This window comes from Sebastes fasciatus, chromosome 9 (genome assembly GCF_043250625.1).
Source record: "Sebastes fasciatus isolate fSebFas1 chromosome 9, fSebFas1.pri, whole genome shotgun sequence".
Taxonomy (NCBI): Eukaryota; Metazoa; Chordata; class Actinopteri; order Perciformes; family Sebastidae; genus Sebastes; species Sebastes fasciatus.
In genome coordinates, this window is record NC_133803.1 from 7562460 (window position 1) to 7589045 (window position 26586).

Here is a 26586-nt window from a genome sequence, read left to right on the forward strand (position 1 = left end):
GTTCCTGTCCCTGTCTATGGCTCTCAGCCCCAAACACCTGTCACAAGTATATAGTTTCATTTTTAAAAAGGGATAGGTCAATTTCTGATTACACAATCTTCCAAACAGCAAGCAAGGAATGTTTCACACAAACACTGCTGACATTGGAGGACTTGTTTTGATTCTGCACTGCCGAACCTCAGTCAGTTATTGGCTTCACATAATGAAATAGATGCGTCATTAAAGATGTCTTTGTATAGACGGGAACGAGTTTTGCAACAGTTTGCTGAGTCGTGAGACTCTTGACTTACTTTTTGGTCAGCTTGTTTATCTCGCGTTCCTCTTCCTCTTTAAGTTTCTCTACGAAGCTGTCTAAAACCGGAATCTCAAACTTTATGTATTGGGCAACCTGCGGAGAAAACGATTTGAACATATCAGCACATAAATCAGCTCGAGCAAACTACACGTCCTTGACTATACAATACTTGCACCCAGGTACACAGGCATCCAAATACCTTTCGATCTTCTTTTCTCTGTCCAAATAACCAATCAAAACAATAACAATAAAATAATAAAATATAGTATAAGTAAAAATACTAAAACATGACCTAAGTTGACCTTTCCAGTAAAGGCTAAAACACAGTAGAATAGCTCTACCACTCTCTAACTGTAAAGGGTCAGTTCACTTACAATTATATTACAAAAAAAAATAAAACAATACTTATTTTTTTTACATTTAAAAAACCAACAGGAACATCTATTTTCTGAATAGTCCACAGATCACACTATGAACACTTTTTATAAGGACTATATTTTCAGCGCAAAGGAATTCCAATAAAAACGGTCTGAAGCGTGTTCTGTGGTTCATGTTTATTTCTGGATAGAATCATTACTGTTAAATATTTAAATATAATCTTGTAATAGTCCAAGCAACACACACTTTACAGTCACCTCCACTGTGATAGGGTCGAGGCAGAAATAAAAGGTGAATATTTCCAAATCTAGGCAAATAAAAAACAAACTATGGCGAGATTATTTGGATAAATTGACCCAGTGGGTAGAATTGGAGCAAATTTGATTTAAAAAACTTTCTCATTTTACAGCTAAACAGTACACTACAAGATGTCTCTGAAAACATTTGAGGTGCGAAATAGGCATTACAGTAACAGAATATTGATTCATATTTGATCAGCGCTGCCTAGTCTGATCGTTTGATCAGTTTGCGAGTGATTGACAGCTGCCTCTATTGAATGATGCAACAGATTGATTTTGAAAACAGAGCCATGAGGAGGAGCAGAAGTCTAGTTATCTCTCAGAACACTAGAATTACAATATGCTGAAAAGGTTATTATGGAATTTTTTGCCCAATGATGCCAAAAATATACTGCCTACTGCAGGTTTAATGGGTTGATACGATTCCAATCATAGACAATCCAGCAAAGTTCTCCAGCAGCAGGTTTTATTTATTACTCAGCGCAGTCACAACAACACGCTGTCGGCCATCTTAGCCTATTGTTACATCAGTCCAGAAACAGGATATCTTTCCTCAGCTTGCTAAATTTAACATAACTTTCCATTGTGTCATTGTGTGTCTATATTGAGGACTACACAAAAAATAAAAAAAGGGGTCACTTATCGAGAACAAGATGAGAGAACATAGAGAGTGGAGGCGGGAGGCCCAGACTCACATCATACGTGACTTCCTCTCCCAGGTCGGCCTCCGTGATCAAGATCTTGGAGATTTTCTCACAGGGTCCATAAAGCACACGAGCCACCAGCGGGTATTCACCATCCCTCAGTCGGGTCCTTTCTACAAGGATATAGTCAAAGACAACCAGTGACACACACAACGCGACTTTTCTACTGACAAAACCCCAATGAAAGTTATTACTTACCGCCAGACTCGTGCACCATATAAAGGACAAACTCTTCGGATTTATTCTCCACCTTAAAAAGACACAATTACAGGTTATTTCTATTTTTACTGAAACCCCCTTTGAGATGTAACCCGTGTCTTACTGCTTACCCTAAACTTGTGTAGCAGCAGGTTGAGGACTTGTCCTGTCGTCATGGAGCTGTTCACTCGTACGTTAGTGACCGAACCGTAGGCTGGAGTGAATACGGATGTCTAAGAGCGAGAGAAACAAACGTACAGAAATAACTGAGAGGACACAAAGTATTGGGAACTTTTGCTTCATCAACACGTGAGTAGGGATTCCTGGACTTGAACACCTTGGACATTTTGAACGGGAAGGAAATCCCTCGGTCTAAAGCTGGAATCTGTTCAAGAAAAACACACGTGTGTATTCAGGAGAAACTGATGGAGAAACGCAGTGTATTCTGTGGAACATTAATGAAATCAGCCCATTGTGAAATTCAGCAGAAGTACAGGCTCGCCCTTCACAGGAAGCTTCTGCCCTTCTGCAGCTGGAGATGTGTCAACAACAGGACACATTAACGTGTGTGCATGTATGTGTACCTTGTGGTTGTAGAAGTGTCCGTTGATTGAGAACCTGTGTGTGCGCAGGCGCTGCAAATCTCTGGCAGTGTGTGTCTTTGACCTCCTCTGAACCCGCATGAAGGAAGCATCGCTCCTGGTCCTCAGCAGCTGAGGAGAATCCTCCTCCTCCTGACCGCACATGTCACCACCTCAAGGTAAACAAAAACACACCTGTCTTAACGCATGCATCAGACGGCGCCTGTTTACATCTATGTGTGGCAGGTACATTGAAAACAAGGAAACATTACACAAAGATGGATCAACATATGGTGTTCCACATGCTAGGCTGATTTTGTGACAAATCATTTTGATGATCGCATATGTTTGGAGGACGACATGTCAATTTTTATATACTTTTATTCAATTAATTCAGACTAATTTGAAGTAACTGAATCAATTACTTCAAATCTGTTTGTTTTGAACTAATGAATACAACTTAATTTGGCCACTTTAAAGTATTTAAGGTTAAAAACAAAATCATTTGCTAGAAATCACAACAATCTCCCCATTTGTTCAAAAAAGCCCCTCGATACTCTTTAAGACAAAGCAGTGTTGGTTCTCCTTATACCTATTTCATTTCATTTATTGAATTTCACCAATATCTGAGACTAGTTTTATAGCCAGTATAGCCAATATTTTATATGTTGTTAAAATATTTTTTTAATAATCGTTTTACTATCAAGCGCTATCAAGAATGTGTCGTCAGACATTTTATTAAGTGACAGAAAGTGAAAAACTCCATATAAATAAATATATAAGTTGCCTATTTTTCACCCCTTGCATGGTATTCATTCATGGTTCATTGGTTTCAAAGAGTACATTACTTAAAAAAAATATTGATTATATATATATATTTATATATATATATATAATATTATTAATATATACTATAATAATATAATATATTAATATATATATATAATAAATATTTAATTTAATATTAATATTGCAATTACAGATCTGTCTGCTACTTCAGCACCATGGATTGATCAATACACAATGCCCTGCATTATCTCTGCTACTAGCAGTCCATGAGCCAAAAGATCACCATGTGACAAAACCCTACAGTGACACCCAGACAAATGATGTGGGTTAACAGAAGTAAATCAAATACATACAAAAATTTCTCTATCTGTGGTCAAGAAGGACCCCAGCAAACTGCTCAAATTGGCCAACGTCCCATGACTAAGTAGTCTAACCCTGGTTATTTATAGAGTTGGTGATCTGATCCATGGTAATCTGTGTTCAACATGTCAGCCAACCTTTCCAATAGAAATACGGAATTAGGCACCTGTGGTGCTCTAATCAGTAGCATGTGTTTGTAATCTACATTAATCCATCAAGTGTATGTGAGTGTGAGAATGACTGCACGTGTATGCTACTCACTAGCCGGTCCGGTGTCTGTGCCCAGGGAGTTGTTGTTAGACTCTGCTGACAGCTGCTTTGCCAAAGTAGATCTATCGTTTCTGTAGAAAGACAGAGGAACAATGTGTTTATTGCTTGTTAACATTCCTAACACTCTATACAGTGTACAATACTTTAATGCATCCAGGTGTTTTGCAAAAATAACATTTAGCTGATCTTAACTCTACTCGCCACTTTCGAGAGTTTTCCGATCCTGGAAAAATCTAGTGGGTGGACCTTGAGTTAAAAGTATAGTTTATCATTTTGGGAAATATGCTGTTTACCCTGTTTACCTTTGGACAAAGCCAGACTATAGCCGTTTTCCCCGCTTTCAGTCTTTACGCTAAGCTAAACTAACATAGCTAAATGCCTCCAGGTGTTTGCTAAGATAAGCGTACTGAGCTAACTTTCCTTTTTTTTTTGTCAAAATACTGTTTCCAAGGTCAAGATTATTTTCATTATAGATTAATCTGCCATCTGCCACCATTTCCTTGAGCAATTTATTCATCGTTTTGTCCATAAATGACTGAAAATCAGTGGGCATCTCCGGGTTTGAAAAGTGAAGCCAATGCAGAAGTGCCTTAAACTTGCATTCTTTCTAACAGCCAGCAGGGGGCGACTCCTCTGGTTGCAAAAAGAAGTCTGATTGTATAGAAGTCGATGAGAAAATGACCCTACTTCTCACTTGATTTATTACCTCAGTAAACACTGTAAACATGAGTTTATGGTCTCAACAGTAGTTTCAAGTCTTCTTCAATACAGCATGATGTTCATTTAGTGAATTATTGTCCCATTTAGAGTCAAATAAACCATAAAGCAAGGTATGATTGAGGACATGACTAAACTTTAACCCTTTCACAGTGTGTTTTCAGTTCATGAAAGTTAATTGTAACATGCTTTATGCCTAATGTCTTATTCAGCGTTCGGTTGTACTTGGCCCCACCCTCTCGTGCCACTTCTGGTTGCAAAAAAACAGGATGGCGACGGACAAAATGCCAAACTTGAGGCTTCAAAACCGTAGTCAAAAAACCAATGCGTGATGTCACGATGACTACGTCCACTTCTCATATACAGTCTATGCAGAAAATAGCGAAAATAAATGATGTAGGCTATTCAAATTGCTTGTTTTTACATGACCGTCCAAAACCCCAAATATATTCACTTTATCATGTATGATTTGAGACGTTGGAACCAGTGAATGTTTTGGACATTTAAAATGTGCTGCCAATGCCAAAAGAAGAAATAATGTATAGGCTATAGCTTTTGCATTTTGTTCCTTAATTTCTCATTTTGTTTTATTTATTCACATTTCATTCACTGTTACTTGCTGTAATATGTATATTTCCTCTTTGGCATTCAATAAAGTCTCTTCTTGTTTTATCTTTTCTTAATTCCAAAGTATTGCTAAATCTTTAATAGTCTACAGCAACATCATATACTACACAGGTAAAAGGATTTTGCTTAGCTACCTAATACAGGGTGGGGATCAGACTTTGACAAGGACTGGTAGTTTGCTTTTCTCTGTTATTGTGTGAGAGGTCCCTGTTGACAGTGTTGTAATCCCACGGCCCACATCTGTTTGTTCAGCACATGAAGCTCTGGGTGTCAGCCAGGGCCGGGTTGTCTTACCGGTTGAAACGAAATCTTTCATTGTCGTCGTACATCTGAAGTCTGATTGGTCGGCGCAGACCCCAGTAGATGTTCAGCAACCCCTCGAGGGTGAGCTCCCCGTCCTCCTACACATACACATACAGAATATAACAATAATCATCATCAGCGTGGTCAGAGGGGATATCCTGCTGGCCGCCCGCCAACGCGGCTCAATATCAGGTGTACGTGCAAGAACAGTCGCTCACAGCTTCAGGGTGAACCCCGTCAGGTTTGACCCACCCTTTTTTTTTTTTACACAGTACAAGGGTGAAGTCACGTCTGAGAAGGCAGCAAAAATGAGAACAGAGACATGACTGCTTTGGGTCACGTACACGCAGGGGGAGACGTTTTGATTTCGCAGAAGCGAAACTCTAAATTTAGAAGAAAATGGGCACATTATGTGTTAGTAGAAAGATAAAACAGTGTCACCCTGTTTAACATTTTTTCAGTTGGCTTTTGAATGTAAAACAACAAAAGAAATTATAGATCATAGATCTTGATCTTGAACCAGCAATAAATCAAATATTACACCGCAACTGTGACCGTTGTAATCACAGATCTGTTTCCTTCGTCTCAAATAGCTTATTATATCATCACAATAACTACTTTTATACTGCAGAATACAATGCAGACCTTTTAAACACAGATTCTGCGGATGGAAAAAGTCTATAAATGAATTTGTCACAGAGATTTTAACACCAAAGTAAAACAGATGTTGACTTTCAGAAGTCGGTCTGATGAGCAGATAAACTGCCAGTTTAAAGTTTGTGGTTACCCTTGAACATTTCTGGTTAAATACCAAGTAATTTCTTTCAAAGTTATTTTTTTGGGGGCATTTTCCATTTTTTTCATTGAGAGGACAGTGGATAGAGTCTTGAAAGGGGGGAGAGAGAGAGCGGATGCGGAAAGGGCCACAGGCCGGATTCGAACCCGGGACGCCGCGGTCAGGACCAAGCCTTGATACATGGACGCCCGCTCTACCAACTGAGCTAACCCAGGCGCCCAATACCAAATAATTTCAATCTAAAAATGAATTAAGGACACACGCATACATGGAAATACATGTCAGGGATAAGTATTAGAAAAGTGTTAACTTTTAATTTCACTAGAGATTATTTAGATCTAATTGGAAAGTATGTAAATCGTGATCCTTTAAATTAGGCCCTTATATTAGATAACATACTTTATTTAGGGTATATACTGTACTTGCACCAGGCCTTCATTAAAACAGGAAAAGTCTTCTTAAAGAAGTCCTTAAATTCAAACATTTGGCCTCGCTGAGCTCATGACAGATACATGGTGACTTATTTGCAGTGGTGGAATGTGAGTACATTTACTCAAGTGCTGTACTTAAGTACAATTTTGAGGTACTTTACTTGAGTATTTTCTGCTACTTTATAAAAAAAAGCAGTATATAAAGTAATTAAAATGTGCCGCACATTTACCAGCTGCAACATTAAAAGTAATGTACAATTATAATCCAGTAATATCATATAAATTATTCAGAAATGGGCCATTCTGCATAATGGTATTTTTACGTTTGATACTTTCAGTATATTCTGATTCTAATACTTTTGTACTTCTACTAAAGCAAACTTTTAAATACACGATTTTGACTTGTAACAGAGTATTTTTATACTGTAGTATCGCAAAAAGTAAAAGATCTGAATACTTCTTCCGTCACTGATTATTTGTCAACAATTTATCTGAAGATAGAAAACATCTGTGTGGTGCGTGTAACTACTGTCAGAGTTTAGAAAGTACAACAAATGTACAAAAAAGGTGTGTGTGTGTTTGTGTGTGTGTGTGTGTGAACATTTTCTGTAACACTAATCAAAAATGTTGGTTGCGGTTTAAAAGTGTATAAATCGAGATTTAGGAAAAGGGTTCCCGTCGTCTCGGAGCATGTGACCACATGAGGATCTCAGACTGCTTTTTTAAACAAATAACTTACGGAGCTGAACTAATTCTTCAAGCTGGGCCTCTAAATGTATGTCTTTTGTGTTTGTACACTGTTTCATTTGGATGGAAAACTTGTGGCTGACACAGTTTGCTGAAATAATAATACTGGAAATGAACCCAGTCAGTTTTTTAGTACCATTCTTACATGGATAATGATTTTAATACTGAAATATCAGAGAAAAGAGAGAGGAAGAAGAAGAAAAAGAAGAAGAAGTAGAAAGTGTGTTCTTTCGGAGGTAAGACAGATTGCTCCCAGGGTTTCATTGTTTCTGGAATATAAACATTCAGAGCAGCTGCACCGCTGACCTGCCGCTCCCCAGTTTCCTGTATGCCTGAACAGGCATGAACACACCCTCACACACACACTCACACACTCACAGGGATGCAAGTAAGGTCTGCAGGGCTATTTTTAGAAGTAGCGGTTAATCGCTCTGCTTCAGCGTGCCTCTATAAAGCCTGGATACACACTCCGGTCCAGTCATATTCAAACTGAGCGGACTACACATCACTCTGTATGTCAACTCTACAACTCAAGCATCAAAGGTGAGAGTGCTTCTTCTTCTTCTTCTTCTTCTTCTTCTTCTTCTTCTTCTTCTTCTTCTTCTTCTTCGTGTTCTTAATTATTGGCTATTCATTATTATAGCGGGCTTACAATTTAGCCATTTCTACAAGTTGATTTTAAAGGAATTGTAGCAACATTTCATATTTTACTCGTAACAAACCAGACAGAACAGCAATTGTATTTCATTTTTCTTAATTGTAATTCACACTTTTGAACAAGGAAATAAGGGTGTGCACAGTTATTAGTTATCTGTTGTATTAAAATGATTAAAAGCAAAAGGCTAAAAGACAGCACAATGACAGACTCTAATTAAAAACAGAAAATTTAAACCACTATGTAGATGTGTTTTATTTATTTTATGTCTATGTCATTGAAGTCTGTAGAAAAAAAGAGCCACAGTCTAACTATTGTATTTTTCCTCTTGCGCTACAGCATGAAACGCAGGCGGCTGTTGCTTTCCCTGCCTCTCTTACCCACCATTACTGAGACACTGGAGGACTCGCCTGTCCACCCCACATCCTCTCAATCTACCCAGAGCTATCCGTCTCTGGAGGACTACATGACTAGCATTCAGGCCCTCGCCCGCCCCGTTGAGGCCCCGAGCTGCGGCCCCGTCAGACTCCAGAGGTCCCCCAAGCTGTGGCAGTTCTCAAAGGCTCAGATGAAGCTCTCCGTCTCAGCCTCGCTTCCTCGCGGCTCTCCCCGTACACTACGGACTTCCAGACATTACAGTCTGGGCCTAAACAGCACAGAGGACTTTTCTCTCAAGATGGGCAGAGAAAAAGACTGCAGGGTCAAAGACCCCGTGGACTGGCTGTATGGACAGATACGGACTTGAAGAGAGATGCTGTTGTTGTTGTGGGACGCCCAAAAGGCACTTTGGTGGGATATTTCATAGTCGAACAAGGTTGGATGAACCGGCTCTGAAGATTAAAACAACGCAATGTATGATGGGACTTATGATGGGACGATGGCTGAACAAAGACAAAATATGGCTCAAGAGAAAATTGAAGGTCTATTTATTTCTATGCACTGAGGACTCAAGTCTATGTTTACGTTGAATATTTTGTAAAGATGTAAAGGATATAGTTTCTAATAAAACACTAAAAATAATCATGAAGATGTTTATCCTCGGCTGTTTCTAAAAGTTACTACAAAAGAGCTGAATAATCACATCTCAAATCCACTTAAATATTGAGCTGAAATCTTTAGTGACTAATCGGACAGAAAAAGATTTGCAACAATTTCAATCACTGTTTAATCCTTCAAGTGATTTATCAAGCAAAGCAAAAATGCTAAACATTTTCTGATTCCAGCTTTTAAAAATGTGAGGATTTGTTGCTTTTTTTTTCTGTTTTCTGCCGTAAACTGAATCTCTGAAGGTTTGGACTCTTGGTCAGACAAAACAAAACATTTGAAGACATCACTGTAGGCTCTGGGAACTTGTGTTTTACTATTTTCTGACATTTTAGAGACTAAATGATTATTGAAAAAATAGATTAACTAATAATAAAAATAATTGTTGAAATGCTGCTGTCGGGGTATTATAAAGTTGTTAGCTCAAATCAAGCAATCTGATGGTTCATAGGGATACAAAATGGAAACATTAAAGGGACAGTGTGTAGAATTTGGCGGCAACTAGTGGTGTGGTTGCAGATTGCAACCGACTGAATACCCCTCTGCTCACTCCTCCCTTTCCAAGACTGTAGTAACGTGACTCGCTGAGTGCAAAACCGTGCCCATGCCATTCGCCTCGCTAAGAGGTTGTCCGTACCATAATAACTTTAACTTTAGGAGCAACGGAAAATCAAACGATTACTACGGTTTTACATTCTGCGGCTCACGTTACAGTTTCACAAGTGAGTCGGAGAACTACGGTGGTCTTCAGGTAATGTTAAAAACGTGAAAGGCTCTCTCTAGAGCCAGTGTTTGGTTCGTCTGTTCTGAGCTACTGTAGAAACATGGCGGACTCTGTGAAGAGGACCTGCTCCCTGATCTATCTAAAGCACAATGATTCAGGTGTTTATACACTAATGAAAACATAGTTATATGAATATTATATTCCATTTCTGCTAATAGATCCCCTGAAATGCTACACACTGTTCCTTTAAGGTTAACTTCTATGGAGGAGTGGATTAGGACAACAAAAGGCAAAGCCTAGTACAAGCAGTGGTTGCCCAATAAATGTCAACATGCAAATAATATAAAAAAGAGCCAAATAATGAAATCAATATAACGCTAGCCTGTGTTGTTGTATGTTCCACAGCAACCACCGTTCTAGCAAGAACTCCTAGGGCCTATTTTATTGCGTAGTACTTATTTTAAGTTATTTAATTTTTTTTGGGGGCATTTTTCCATTTTTATGACAGGACAGTGGATAGAGTCTTGAAAGGGGGGAGAGAGAGAGAGTGGATGCGGAAAGGGCCACAGGCCGGATTCGAACCCTGGCCGCCGCGGTCAGGACCAAGCCTTAATACATGGACGCCCGCTCTACCAACTGAGCTAACCCAGGCGCCCGCGTAGTACTTATTAATAAAAAAACGTTCATTTGGAATGTGTCTATAACTTTCATACTTGGCCGAACAATGCCCCTTAGCCGTGATATATAATCACAACATACCACGGCCTGTCGTGAACTCTTGCTTAAATAATAAATGATATATCACTCACAGGGTGCATTTTAACGAGTACTTTTTCACACTACTACAATCTGCTTATAATACTTCCAAGTCAGATTATAATTGGGACTTGTAAATGGAGTATTTCTATTGTTGTTTAGCAACTTGTATGTAAATAAAGGATCTGAATACTTCTATTAACCACTGCTACAGACCAACCACAGTTTGCAGGGAGACTCAAATCTATAAAGTGTCCCACACTGTCATCTAGTGGTAATCAATGGTGCTACAGTGGTGGCATTTTAAACTAAAAACTACCTGATGCAGCCACTGGAGGGAGCTGCATGCACATAGATTGATATTTGGGTTAACAGAGCAGACAAGCACAGGCAAATACATTCAGCCACTCCTGCGATTAAGAAGCGATTAAGTGTTGACTTGGGTCAAACTGAAACTTTATGACTATACCACATTATAATGAATGATTTAGAGGTTAAAATGACATTCATTTAATCAGAAGACAAAGGTTTACAGCCCTTTTAGCACAAATCCATCGTGCTGAAGTGCTCAGTGAATCGATATGGGCTCCAGCTGAGCATTGAAAGGAGAACATACCTCAGCATCACCTTACATGACTACAGCTAATACAGTTGTACTCTTACTAGGCATTCATGTTAGAGCTTGTTTTCATCTCAAAAATCCTGGTTTAGTTTACTGTGGATGGCGCTGAGCTTTCAAGTCAATTCCACCCAAGACATGACTAACACACATCACCTGACCACACCTGCGTAGCATGACCGTGATGTAATCTTAAAACAACACTTACAAATCTTTTTTTCACACAGAAGCTGTTTGTATCAGTCTGGATAACCGATAGAAGGGATAAAAACATGTCAGGTATTCATGATCGCAGTAAAAGTCCGTTTGGGAGTGATGGCGCGTGTCTACATCTGGTTTTCATCAAAACTCATTCACACAGTAGAAATTCACATCAGGAGTTTCCAAATGTTGGTCTTAGGCCAGTTTCCAACCCAAGAATGTCACTGCTGAGTAATGTTTTGTCCCTCATATCCACAAAATATCTAATGAGTCAGTTGTGAGTAACCTTTGGTGTCACTCCATCAGCTCTAACAACGTCACTACATCATGTTAAGCATAAATTATTACAGCAAAACAACAGACAATTTTACGTAAAGGATCACTGTCGTAGTGTGACATATGTACAGTATATAGCAGAGATAAAGCAGACTCACAACAACCAGCTTTTTTCTAAACCTCAGCTGGTAGAACAAACACAATCATTTAAATACTTTGGGCTGGAGATAGACACCTCCATGTCCTTTTCCCAGCACACAGACTCTGTGTACAACAAAGCCCAGCAGCGCCTCCACCTGCTGAGGAAGCTAAGGGACTTTCAGTGTCTGCTAAGACATTTCAACTGTAGTTTATGAGTCACTAATTGAATCATCTTCAACATTTCATCCTGGTACAAAGTCCTCACTACCACACACAAAGCAAAACTCTCCGGCATGAATAATTGGGCCAGCAAAATAATTGGTTCACCACAAACTTTCCAATCTGAATGGTACACCCAGTCACTGATCAGGAAAAGCCACTCTGATCAAGCAGGACCGCTTTCACCCCCTCCATCAATCCTTCCAGTAACTGCCGTTAAGTCGCCCAGCCCGTTCTCCGACACTTTGTCACAACCGTCGGTGTTAGATACCGACGCTTAAGGCACCCTTTAGCATCGGTATGAGATGCACCGGGCTTTCCATTAACTACAATGTAATCCAATCCACGTCAATATTAAACACTCAGGGAAAATGCGCCGGGAGTGTGGTGACGTAGCTTTAAGAGCAAAAAGACACACACCGAGCAGGCGGGAAGGGGTCCAACATAATGCTTTCATCCAGGAGACCGGCGTTTGTGTCCTGTGCTCTACGTTACAAACAGCTGTTCATTCGTGTCCCAGTTCACAGCATTCAGTGTCATTTTCACTGTACTGTGTTGGATTGACTCTACAAAGTCCCACTGGCCCGGAAAAATATCTTCAAAATATCTTTAATTCCCTCGGTGATCATCACCCTGAACACCCTTAGCACTGTTTTTGACATTTAACGGTTTTTAGTCCTATTTTACGTATTTTTAAATGTGTTTTAAATGTGTACAGTTGTAGGAGAATTTCTGCTGCTTTGTGACAGACACTAAAGTTCATCAATCTATCTATCTATCTATCTATACATCTATCTATACATCATTACAGTTGTCACCATGCTATCACAATGTATTTTGTACCCTAACAATACAGTAACAAGGAAGTTCATTCGGTGGCTGTTCTGAACTGAAACTTTCGATCGTATCACATGATCTTCCTCAGCAGATGCTGTTGCCAAGTTGTCACTCAACGGTCGATGGTCAAATTTTCGTCTTTCTTAACCACTTTAAGGACACCTCATCCACGTTGGTTTAAGATTGGAGAAAGTAGTTGACAATCGACCTCACCAAGAGGTCTTTTAGTTCTGTAATGCCTTTTTACAAAGAGTAATCTTACACAAAAGAAATGAAACAGTGGAAGGTTGAACCTGTTTATCCATCAGGATCCTATCATGCAGATGATCAGATTAAGCTGGCATAGCTTTGCAGCTGCAGTAACAATAGATGTTTTTTGTTGCTAACAAATGCAGCATTTCAGTCACACTAAACTGCGTTAGCAATGCGGTTGTTACACAATACATACAGAAATACTTCGCCTACTACCACCACATTTGGAACAGTATGATTTAGGATTGAGTGATGCATGTGGGCCCAGTGTTCCTGCCAAGCACTTCGGTCTCTTTAAGTAATTATGCTAATCTAATTTTTTTAATGTAACATATGTGTGGTCTTTGTTTAATTTGGGCAACATTATCAAAACAATGTAGCAAAAAGGCTCCAGTGAAGCAGCTAATATTTGATTACCAATAAAGCAAATATATTGTTCTTGACAAAAGATCTGACGCATCATATAAAGTTATCTTATAATAGTGATTCATTTTTCTGTTCTGGCTGAGACCCTACACTCCACGTTTTCCACATTTCTCACCAACTGGAGCCGCGGACAGTCTGTGTAATAACACAGAAAGCAACATATACTGTAGATTCACCAGTTCTCACTGCAGTAGTCTCTTTTTACAGCCATCACATTTGAGAAATATAAATTTAGGTTATTCTACAAGTCTGGATTGAATCTATTTAGCTATTATTGATGCAACATGTTCTGGTTGAATTACTAACTTGTAAGTTAGAAGATGACACACTCATAAATTCCCACATTAAAGCCTCAAATGACCTATTAAAAGTTATATTGGTGTGATGCAATGTGTTGAGTCATTCTCTATGATGAGTTTAATAGGCCTCTCTCTTCATCCAATATCAGTGTTCAATAAAAACAAACGGAAAATCGGATTGTTTTTCCCTACTGCTCCTACAGATTTTGAGCAATCATCACCAAAATTGGTACAGAACATCTCTGGACCAAGCCGGAAAAAGTTATATTTTTGGATTGTTGATGTTCATTTCAGTTTTTCTATAACTGGCCCTCAAAGTTAGCTAAAATGCTGTGGACAGGGCTTATATTACAAAATAAAAAATGACATGTCCCCTGAACGCTTTGTGCTATTGAGACTACATTTGGTGGACATGTGTAGATATGATGTCTGAGTGACCATGGCAAATTTGGTGCCATTTGGCAAAAAGGTGGTGCTGTATCAGCATCATCTAACTATAAAGGAAGAAATCTCTGTCTGCCTGTGTATGTACGTATGACTGTCCTTTGCATATCTCATGATCCGCTCATCCAATCAACTTCACACTTGGCAGATGCAAGCAGCCATACCGCGTTCTCAACAACGCTGCAAGCAACACTTCTGGAGGCCAAGCAATCGGCCTGAACTGGATGGGCACACAAGCCCAAAAAGGGCTCTGCACTAGTGACAACAAAAATGAAACTAGAATTACCGCCTCGCGTCTGTATGCCTCCGCCAACCAGTCAAGTTAAAGTTTACATCCATGTCTGTCTAAAATGTCATCACGTCATCATTTTATCCTGTCAGACATTTGTGTGAAATTGTCATAATATGAATTCTTAGTTATGGGTTATGGCCAAAAACGTGTTTTGGGAGGTCACAGTGACCTTGATCTTTGATCTCCAAAATCGAATCAGTTCATCCTTGAGTACCGGTGGAAATTTGTACCAAATATGAAGAAAGTCACGTGACCTTTGCGAGGAGATGTAGTAGGCATAGACCATCGCTCCGCAGAACCCCCGCAGAGTTTAATGATATCTTCATACTTTAGCAAACTTTTTAAAAGTTTTGGTCGCCTCAATCGATTTCTAAACGCATTTCACACACGCTGATGGCGGCGAACACAAGGAAGATGGCTGGTAAAACGTCGGTAGCTTCTCGTTCAGCTGACAACGAGGAGTTGGCTGAGCTAGTTAAGCTAGCAGTTTCAGAAGCTATCAAGGAAGCTATCCCTGGACTTGTGGAGGACGTTGTCGCTCAACTGACAAGTAAGACGCAGGCTTTGGTGGATGCGCAAGCTGCTGTATTTCGTGGCGAGATGGTTGTCATGAAAGCTGATATCTCAAAGTGTGTGGATTATATAGAGGAGAGCGAAAATCGCTCGGCGGAGTGGGACAGCCGGCTCGCTGTATGTCGCGCCCGGTTGGAGGACAAGATAGCTGACATGGAGGACAGGTCACGCAGAGATAACATCCGTGTGCACGGTGTGCCCGAAAACGCAGAGACATCCCATGCTCTTGCTTACCTGTCGGATGCCATCCCACAGTGGTTTCCAGCGTTGGGTCAAGTTGAAATCATGCGCGCACACCGCGTAGGAGCTCCCAAGGAAGACGCAAATGGCAAGCCTTTCTCTCGCTCATTCATCTTAAAGCTGCTGCGTTTTACCGACAGAGACATGATACTTAAAGCCGCTCGGAGCACCGCCGTGGAAATAGGAGGGAAGACCATCCGCTTCACCCCTGACTACAGCCCGCATACTTTCAAGCGCAGATTGGCCTTCTCCAACGCAATGGACGCTCTGCAGAAACTGGATTTTCGTACTTTTCTCATCTATCCAGCGAAATTTAAGGCAACAGGTGGAGGAGTGACCCATCTCTTCAACACTCCACAAGAGGCGAATAACTTCGTGCACTCCTTAAAAGAATAGAGCCTCCACTCATTCAGGTAACTTGGCTGGATAGCTCAGTGTGAACTATAAGAAGTGGACTGTAAGATATAAGATATGGCATATGCAAACTCATTACTGGTTTGCATCTCTTTTATTTAAGTATCAGTTTTTCTTTGTTTCTTAATAAGGAAAGCCAACTTCAATGTTGTGCTCCGTTCTGTTCTGTATGCTGTGTCTCTAACTAGGACAGGCTGGCTTTGGACTTTTGCAGCACTAGATATCTGACACGATGCTAATTGTGCTATAAGCTACAAGCCCTAAGCCTGCACTCTTTTTGTTCTTAAAACTCAATACTTATACAGTACACTTGATTAATTTAGTTTAAATCTACTGTGTAATTAAAACGACTAAGGTATGATACAATTGTTTCTATTATGGGGAGGGAGGGGGGGCTGCTGTACGCGATGGTGGCAAGAACGCCACAACATGCCACTCGAGGATCACGGGTCCAGCTGATGGGGAAAACTCCGACTCCCTAGGAGGAGTCAGGGAGTTGTTTGTTTGTTTGTGTGTTTTTTATAATTTTACTTTATTTATTAACATCATTATTATTATGTATGTGTGTGGGGTTCTTTTTTCTTTTGTTATTATTTTTATTTGTTATGCTCTCATGTTGTTTGGAGAGTGGCGGGTTTATGGCGACTGGGGTTTTTGGGATGGGACTGATCTCTTTCATTTCTCTAAATTCATACTGTGGTCGGATCACTGCATTACTTGGGGAATATGCTATTTTTTCCTCTCTGATTTCAAATATACTGTAACATATATTAGTTATTTTTAGTCAACATGAGTAATATACATGTAGTCAGCTGGAATGTAAACGGGTTGAATGGTCAAATTAAGCGCACGGCCTGTTTAGACTTCCTGCGTAGATTACGAGTGGATGTTGCCTTCATACAGGAATCTCATTTAAGAACGGCAGATGTTCGTCGTTTTTCGAATAAACACTACTATGTGGCTGCATCTGCATCGGTAGATACCAAAACCAGGGGCTCATTAGTAGTACTGAAACGTAATCTCTCAATTAATATAATAGGACAATTTGGTAGTGAGGACGGTAGGATCTCTTATATCAAGACTAGTGTATCTGGGCGTAAATTCGCTTTTATTTCTGTTTACGCTCCATCCCAATATGAACCAGAGTTTTTTCCAAATTTAACAGCAACCTTACTACATCTTCAGGATTTCTCACTTGTTATTGGTGCAGACATGAATTCTTTTCTAAATTTCACATTGGATAAATCTGCTCAGCGTATCACGTCCACCCAGTTACATACATCTAAAGATTTTCAGAACTTCATATCAGCACTTAATCTAACAGATTTATATCGAACGATCAATCCTACATCTAAACAATATACTTTTTACTCAGCAAGACATCAAAGTTTCTCTAGAATAGATTATATACTAGCTTCACCTGCATCTTTCTCTGAAATACATAGTGTTGTAATCAAGCCCTGCTCTCTATCAGATCACAGTATTGTCTCAGCGCAGTTCACACTCCAGGGCATGCCTCCCAGGGCATCACGATGGCGTTTTAATGTCTCGCTTCTCAAAAATGAAGAATTTTGTGTCTCTCTTAGGGAAAAACTAAATACCTTTATAGGTTTTAATGTTGGCTCAGTAGACGACCCGAGATTCTTATGGGATGCCATAAAGGGCTGTATTAGGGACTCCTCAATTGCATTCTCCTCTCACCTTCATAAAAGTAAACTTAGCAAGATAGCTGAACTGGAGAATCTTCTCGCTCAGCTTGAGGCTCAACAACAAGTTACACATTCAGAGGTGTTACAGGGGAGTATAGTGGTGACAAGAGCTGAACTCAACTCTTTGTTGAGACGTAGAGCAGAGTTTTTGATGCACAGGACCAGAAGAACATACTATTTTAATGGAGCCAGACCGAGCCATCTTTTAGCTTTAAGATTGAAAAAACATGAAAAATATTCAATTATTACGGCCATAAAAACACCTCACCGTACTTTGATTGACCCTCGGGATATCAACACTGAATTTAAGAACTTTTATTCCACCCTTTATAAATCTGAAATCTCACTTGATACAAGTACATGTACAGGTTTTTTTCAAGGACTTAATCTGCCTTCTGTATCTGACAATGACAATGAAGTGCTCAATACCCCCATTTCCCTAGAAGAGGTAAGGATGGCTTTGAGTAATATGAAGAAAGGCAAATCCCCAGGTTTGGACGGAATTCCACCGGAACTATATCTTACTTTTTGGGATAAACTAGGCCCACTGCTATTGGATATGATTAATACAGCAATTGACAAGGGTAAATTTAACATAAGTGCCAACACAGCCATAATCACAGTGCTTCCCAAACCAAATAAAGATTTGACTCAATGCGGTAACTTCAGACCCCTCTCCCTTCTGAATGGAGATATTAAATTATATGCTAAAGTACTTGCAACCCGATTAGAGGTACATCTTACGAAACTGATACACAATGACCAAACTGGTTTTATTAAAACTCGTCATGCATCTGATAATGTACGTCGTCTGTTGCACATTATCCATGCAACGGGTAGTATTGACTCTCCCTGTTCGGTCCTATCGTTGGATGCTGAGAAAGCGTTTGATAGGCTAGAATGGGACTATCTTTGGGCTACTTTAGATAAATTTGGACTAGGTACACAATTCATTAACATGATCAAAGTTTTATATACAAATCCTTCGGCAATGGTCATCACTGGCAATACTTGCTCCGCTCAGTTTCCAATTTCTAGGGGAACTCGCCAGGGCTGCCCCCTTTCGCCGCTACTATTCGCTCTGTCCCTTGAACCCTTGGCGCATAAAATCAGACAACATCCATTAGTACATCCCATCACTTTTTGTAACACCGATCACCGGATATCATTGTATGCTGATGATATCCTTCTTTATTTAGGTAACACAGGTCCTTCTTTACCACATTTGCTTTCTACTTTCGATTCGTTCAGCTTGCTATCAGGATATAAAATCAATTGGACAAAATCAGCATTGATGCATTTAAATTCAGTTATTTCTCAAACTCCCATGCCCTCCCATATACCAATAGTTAAGTGTTTCAGATATCTTGGTGTTGATATTTTCCCCTCTATATCAGCCATTGCACTACGAAACTTTCAAAATATATACAATTGCTTAGAGAAGGATTTCGAACGCTGGGCAAATCTCCCAAATTCACTCCAAGCCCGAATAGCAATAGTTAAAATGGATGTACTCCCTCGTGTTAATTTTTATTCTTCTATGATACCTCTTGCTCCTCCTATTGGGTTTTGGGAAAAACTTCATACGTCAATCTCCAAATTCATATGGAAAGGAAAGAGGCCTCGTTTAAAATTCACAACCCTCCAACGAGACAGGACACTGGGAGGGCTGGGCCTACCAAACTTTAAGGTGTACTTCTGGCCCTTTGTGTTACGTCCTCTCTCTACATGGCTCAACCCAAGTTCTTCAGCCTCTTGGAGACCAATTGAGGAAAATTTATCGTCGCCTCATAGACTACAAGACCTAGTGTATTCCAACATACCATTGAAAAAAGCCAAATTACGTTTAGGCCCTATAATTTCATTTCTACTTGTAACCTACCGTACTGTAATGAAGCAGACGCATGCAGGTCTTAAATGGCACAATCATTCACCAATTTTCAATAATTTCTCCCTTCTTTCCGGCAACATACCTTTCTCATTTCCACAATGGAAGATCAGGGGAGTAAATATATTAAAGGACCTGTATGGTGATAGTGGCTTACGAGCCTTTAACGATTTACGCGCTGAATATGATCTCCCGGGCTCATCGTTTTTTTTCTACTTGCAGTTGAGGTCAGCCATGCGGACATATGGTGTACCATGGGGATTAACGCTCCTTACACACCCTCTTCATAAAATATTGGCTTCAGTGGGATCAACACGAGGAATGGTCTCTAAACTTTACACATTTATTTCTGTACCATGTAAACATTTACCAGTAGAAACTGCATGGCGTAGGGACTTAACCGATATAAATGACGAAGAGGTTTCCTGGGACACGGTGTGGAAAAATTTGTGTGGTACATCTAAAAATCCAGATCATCAATTAATACACTATAAATTTGCCCACAGGATGTACCTCACCCCTAGAAAGCGTCACTCTATGAAGATCATTACATCTCCCAACTGCGATCTGTGTCCATCTGGTGCTCTGGGTTCATTCTTGCATATGTACTGGAAATGCCACGCTGTGTCTCAATTCTGGAAGCAAATATCTCTCACCTTAAGCGACATTCTTGAAGTTAGGATTCCACTCTCACCTATTTTATTTTTATTAACTGATGACTCCTCTTTAAATCTGTCTTTGCAACAGAAACGTATTTTATGGGCTGGTCTCACTGCAGCCAAGAAAATGCTGGCCTTAAGATGGCAACCACCGCACTCCTTGACTAGACAACAGTGGACTAACTCGATGTTAGAAATTATCTTGATGGAGGGGTCCGTGGCCCGAATGCACGGGGCCAGCGGTAAGACCCTCAGAGCGTGGGATGCAGCTTACAATCTAGTTAAAGATAAAAACATAGCGTGATCGACAGTAACTTTGACTTTTTTTTTTTTGGTTTTGGGGGAAAGAGATCAGGGGTGGGGGGGGTATTTAGGGGTCGCCTTGGGAAGGGAGGGGGGACATAGGGTTGTGCATTAGACCTGGAATGAGGGCTTTGTATATGTACCTGTGTATGGGGGGAGGGGGATGTATAAAAGGGATAAAATGAATGATATGTAACATCTTTCTCTATACCTTTTCAATAAAAAAGAATTGATCACAAAAAAAAAAAGAAATTCGCTTGAGGTGTTCCTGAGATGTCAAGAGAATGGCAAGGACATAAGGCCACAGTGACCTTGACCACTGACTACTAAAATCTAATCAGTTCATCCTTGAGTTCAAGTGGATGTTTGTCCCAAATTTGAAGAAATTTGTTCTAGGTGTTCCTAAGATATCAAGAGAATGGGGGGCCATAAGGTCACAGTGACCTTGACCTTTGACCAGCAAAATCTAATCAGTTCATCCTTGAGTCCAGGCGGACGTTTGTGCCAAATTTGAAGAAATTACCTCAAGGCATTCCTGAGATATCGCATTCATGAGAATGAACAACTCGATAACATAATGCCTCCGGCCATGACCGTCGCCGACGTGGAGGCATAAAAACGTTTACCTCAAACCACGGACCAGGAGCTCTTTCTCAACCCTTCAGATCCCTTTCCTCCATCCATCCATCCATCCATCCATCCATCCACGACCCTGATTCCTCCCCTCATCCTTTCATCCCTCTTCACCTTGCACCTCAATCCCTCTACCCTTCATCCCCACATCCCTTCATCCTCCTTCCAGACCCTTAATCCATCCATCCCTCCTGCATCATCATGGCTCCCCTCCATCTCCTATATGTAATAAACTCTTCTAAATGCATATCGCTAATGGCGTGGTCTTGTTAGTGAAGCAGTTGTTGGCAAAGAAAATCTCGGATCTCAGGTTCCCTTCAACAATGCTCATTAAATATGAATATAAAAAAGGAAAATCATACAAGCAAAAGCAAAATGAGAATCTAACACATCACAGATAGTGCACGTTAGAAAATAAGGATACAATATAAACATAAATAAGTGATGCAAATTTGAGGTCGACAGTATTTCCAGTTACACATGTGTATGTTGCAACAGTCACAGACATAATTGGACATATGGACTCTTATGTCTATGACAGTGGGGGGATTTTCCCAGAATGAAATGTAGTGAGTCTGGCTGGTGGGACAGATCATGACCACCCTGTCCCACACACACACACACACACACACACTCAAAAACCTGCTGGTGAACACAAAGGGGAACTCCTGACCATAAAACCCATAGAATACTTATCAAACAAATAACCAAACCCACCACAACAGCAAAACGTTTACTGTGGAAATACTTTGCTAAGCAGTTAGTGCATATTACTGAAATCTGAGACTCATTCCATTTCCATTTTCACTTTGAGGGCATAGGGTTTTTTTGGTTGTTTGTCAGCCGTTTGGCATGTTAGACAAGAACTCAGGAATGGCATGTTCTGTACTTTATGCTGCCACATTGGAAGCTTATTTGGTCTCAGTTTTTTTGTCCTCATTATCTGCTTAAAAATCACAGTTCTGGTTACAGTTTTGTTATGTGTGCGACCCATTTTACAATACCGCATGTCCTGCAATCCAGCACGCCCACACACATACCACCGAGCAATCGTCTATAACACTCCCTGTATACCTCTTTATTTCTGACAACACCGTCTCCTGTCAGGTGATCTGTCTGATCTGTTTTTCTTACCTCGCGCGTCCTCAGCTGGAAGTTTTTCCCTTCGTGGTAACAGTTGTAGGTCCTCAGCAGTGACAAGATATCAGACCTGAATATGACCACAAGACCATGATGAGCATTAGCACTCGTAGCTCTCACACAATGCAAGCAACGATGACATTTAATTAGGGTCAATCGATTAAGATATTTAATCGCGATTAATCGCAAATTAATCACACATTTTTTATCTGTTCAGAATGTACCTTAAAGGGAGATTTTTCAACAATTTAATACTCTTATCAACATGGAAGTGGGCAAACATGCTTGCTTTATGCAAATGTATGTATACATTTATTACTGGAAATCAATTAACAACACAAAACAATGACAAATATTGTCCAGAAACCCTCACAGGTACTGCATTTAGCATAAAAAATATGCTCATATCATGAGGCAACAACAGCTGTCAGTGTGTCAGTGTGCTGACTTGACTACGACTTGCCCCAAACTACATTGTGATTATCATAAAGTGGGCATGTCTGTAAAGGGGAGACTCGTGGGTACCCATAGAACCCATTTTCATTCACATATGTTAAGGTCAGAGGTCAAGGGACCCCTTTGAAAATGACCATGACAGTTTTTCCTCGCCAAAATTGAGTGTAAGTTTGAAGCGTTATTTAGCCTCCTTCTTTTTTTTTTTTAAAGTTATTTTTTTTGGGGGGCATTTTCCCTTTTTTATTGAGAGGACAGTGGATAGAGTCTTGGAAAGGGGGGAGAGAGAGAGTGGATGCGGAAAGGGCCACAGGCCGGATTCGAACCCGGGCCACCGCGGTCAGGACCAAGCCTTGTTACGTGGGCGCCCGCTCTACCAACTGAGCTAACCCAGGCGCACATATAGCCTCCTTCTTAACAAGTTAGTATGACATGGTTGGTACCGATGGATTCCTTAGGTTTTATAGTTTCATATGATACCAATATCTTCCAGTATCTATACTATACTATACTCCAGTATCTAGCTTCAAAACTGAGCCCACTGCAACCTAAAAATGCAAGTTAAATGAATGCGTTAAAGACAAAAAGTGGTGTTAAAAGGAATTTGACGCATTATTATCGCGTTAACTTTGACAGCCCTACATTTAATACACGTAATCACTATTGTAATTTTGCAGCGAGTGAACTAAAAGGACTTACTTTGGTATAAGTTTCTCTTCACTGAGCTTCACGTAGGTCTGACGCTCACCCATTCTGACACGAGTCCAGCTGTGGAAGAAAAACACACCATTAATAATGACATAAAGATTGCAAGATGTCTATAACACTGTGTATAATCAGAACTAATAAATGATGATGTGCATGTACAGATAACCTTAAATAATCCCAGAGAGAACATTCCTTTGACCATGTGCTTTTAAAAAGATGACAGACAACCACAGAGAATATATATAACAACAAAAACAATGATATGCATATTAGGTTAATGTGTTGTCCTGTTTTGTTTCTGATCAAATACAAGGACTGGAAAAAGTGTTTTAAATCAAACGCTTTTGAACAATTGGCTCCGGTGGTAAAAGCAGGGGCAGAGATTTAGGAGAAATCACATGGTGTTGTTGACACAGAGCCAACGGAGTAACATGTCGTGGCAAAGCTCAACAAAGCAAAACACTGTGTCTTCTGTCTTATTCACAGATAACTCCTGCCACTATGGTGAGCTTCTTATGAACAGTTAGCATCATAATAATGATAAGAAACGGTCATCTCTGTGGCACAGTTTCTAAAGAACACAACCGGTCTGCAACACTGGTGTCTTTTTTTGTCCATTAATGCACACAGCAAAAACAGAAGGACGCTTATTAATCTCTGTGTCCTTCAGGGTGTCAAGTCTTTTTCTGACAAGACAGAGGAATGGTGTCCCTGATTCCTACATGCATCCTGAGTCCTGCGACCTGACGTTTCAAGAGGGAAAGTGCCTTGGGGAATTTCCTGGTTTGGAAAAGCCCGGCTCTGTGTATGCGGGGGGAGGAGCAAGAGTATAAAACAGCGTGTGTGGCTAAGGGGCTCAGAGTCAATGTTCAGCTCGTCTCCAGCATGAAGCTTTATCCTCAGTCAGTCTGTCAGTTCGCCTTCCTGAGCCTCTGCTGTGTGCTGATCACAGGTAAGAATCATATATGCTTAAATCTGTGTGTTCTTTCATAAAATGTGGATACAGTAAAACTGGGGATTGCTGTTTTTATGTGGGGCAAAGCTGTCTGAGCCTGTGGTAACTTAATCTTTGCTCTTTGTTTGCTGCACTGTATTGAATTAACCTGTAATCCTGTTACTGTGTCTGCGCAGTGAGAGAGTCGGACAGCACGTTCGTCCCGGGAAGATGTTTGTGTCCGCAGACGCAGCCGGGTGTCAGAGGGCAGCTGAAAGAGCTCGCGGTCTACCCAAAAAGCCCTAGCTGTGACAAAGTCACAATAATGTGAGTACCAGACATCTCCGCAGACACACACACATACAGTCATGCACACACATGTCCAGATGAGTAAACGTGTGGGTTTACATGTTTTTCAGAGTCACACTGAAGAGCAACAATGAGCCAGTGTGTCTGGATCCAGGGGCACTGATGGGCAGACAGCTGACTCGCTGCTGGAATAGGTGAGTCTCAATCAGTGAAACTTAAATTTTTAGTAAACTAGTAGACACACACTCACTAAAGGCATGTGTTCTGAAAACCTTACCTTTGTAAGGGTTTTATAAGGGATACTACAGCATTGTCAACCTCCAGAGTATCATGTCAATCTAAGTTAATTGCACAGAACAGCAATATAATTATTCTTATTACAACATAGATTGTTGGTCATAGAGGGGTTCCACCCGTCTTCACATTTCCCGTAAATCGCCGCTAACAGTATTTGTTGCCAAGCCGGTTCTTCTCGTGACAAAGCACCTACAGTAGTCGAGCAGTTTCTTGATCTTTCCTCCACATGTTTTGCTACTTGTGAGACAGAAAAGAATGACAGGTGGTGCCTCTAACATATAGTGTAAATCAACTAATTTAGTACCAAATTTTGTAATATTTTCATGCTGTCGTTTCTCAGTGTATGTGATGGATTCTTCCACAAAAGCTATTCATGCCCCAACAAACACTGTATCCAAATATTTGACTGGTCTGATAATGTGTGGGAGTATCAATTCACAGCCCTTCCTCCAGGCTAAAGTTCGTACTTCTTTGTGTGTTTTCCAGAGCTCACAGGTTGGGTCGTGATGTGACGCTGTGTCTGAAGAGGAGGAGGAGGGGAGGGAGAGGAAGAGGCAGAGGAGGTCAGCGCCACCGCTCTCGGCAGAGGAGTCCGGGTCACAACAGGAAAGCCTCATCCTCTAACTCCCAATAATCAACTAGCCTGACACAAATTAGAAAAAGCTATTGCACAGAGAGAAGCGTGCTCATGCTGATTCTTGCCACACTGCGGACTCCCAGGCCACCAGAGGCCGTTTAAAAAAAACAAAAAACAGCACGCTACCACTTCTCTTTCTATAAACGTCACACAGCTCAGACATCAAGCTCCCCTAAGTGTTGTCTGAGCTGTAAATCAAACTCTATTCATAGGCCAGCAGCAGGGGGCTTTGTTTTTTCTGTGCAAATGACTGACGTAAAGTTGAAAACTGAGCCCTGGAGGCTCGCCATAAATGTTAACAGTTTAAAGCTTTAAAACACTGTTAAATGTTCAATGTATTGTTCATGTATAATTCTGTGTATGCAGCTGGAAAAGCGAACTGAAGAGACTTAGTTGGTTATTTATTTTTATATGGATGTGAACATTTTTCAGACATTGTTTCTTTTTTTAAATAAAGATATCAAAATAACAGTGTGACCTTGTGTGAGATTTATTGTCCAAACTCCTGATTATCTTTAGAGCCGAATGTCGGGAAAGAAGATCACTTCCTTGGCAGGATATGAGAGGTCGGCGAACCTACCACAGCCTCAGCTTTAGTTAATAAACTACAGGATGTGAGTCAGCAGCAGGCACAAAGTAAACATGTCTCCTTTAAAACATCTGCACAAACATCTCAGAGCTACAACAGGAGCTAACTGTGTGTTGTGATATACTGTGTGAATGTATAAATATCTCGTTCTGTGGCGGGGCCACTTGATGTAAGAGCATATGGAAAGCATTACACCGTTAAATGTGCTTATCACAGGTTATAGTTTAATACTTTTATGGGCCGCTGTTGGTGTTGCATAACTGAGGTGATAACTGAGGTGAACTGGTGAAAGTGTTTTATGATGGCTAGTAAACATGCTTTACACCAGCTCTGTGATTTATTGTAAAGCATGTGACAGTATAGACCCCAAAAAGAGAGAGTAAACACACACACACAAACACATAATACTTTTGCCGTGAG

At 40.4% G+C, this 26586-nt stretch overlaps 1 protein-coding gene across 3 annotated transcripts in view; it reads right to left on the reverse strand.

Moving 5' to 3' along the window:
* rassf4a (Ras association domain family member 4a) overlaps positions 1-26586 on the reverse strand; it is a 30511-nt gene that overhangs the window by 1037 nt on the left and 2888 nt on the right. For 2 of the 3 annotated variants that reach the window (XM_074645659.1, XM_074645658.1), the window contains exons 2-10: positions 23392-23460; positions 22234-22309; positions 5513-5619; positions 3866-3945; positions 2459-2628; positions 2006-2107; positions 1875-1926; positions 1668-1789; positions 291-388 (exon numbers count right to left, since the gene is read on the reverse strand). In XM_074645659.1, the coding sequence (XP_074501760.1) occupies positions 291-388; positions 1668-1789; positions 1875-1926; positions 2006-2107; positions 2459-2628; positions 3866-3945; positions 5513-5619; positions 22234-22309; positions 23392-23444 (860 nt within the window). In that variant the 5' untranslated portion in view covers positions 23445-23460. Of the gene's footprint in view, positions 1-290; positions 389-1667; positions 1790-1874; positions 1927-2005; positions 2108-2458; positions 2629-3865; positions 3946-5512; positions 5620-22233; positions 22310-23391; positions 23461-23566; positions 23721-26586 lie in introns of those variants that run through there. The other variant, XM_074645660.1, reaches the window with a different exon arrangement.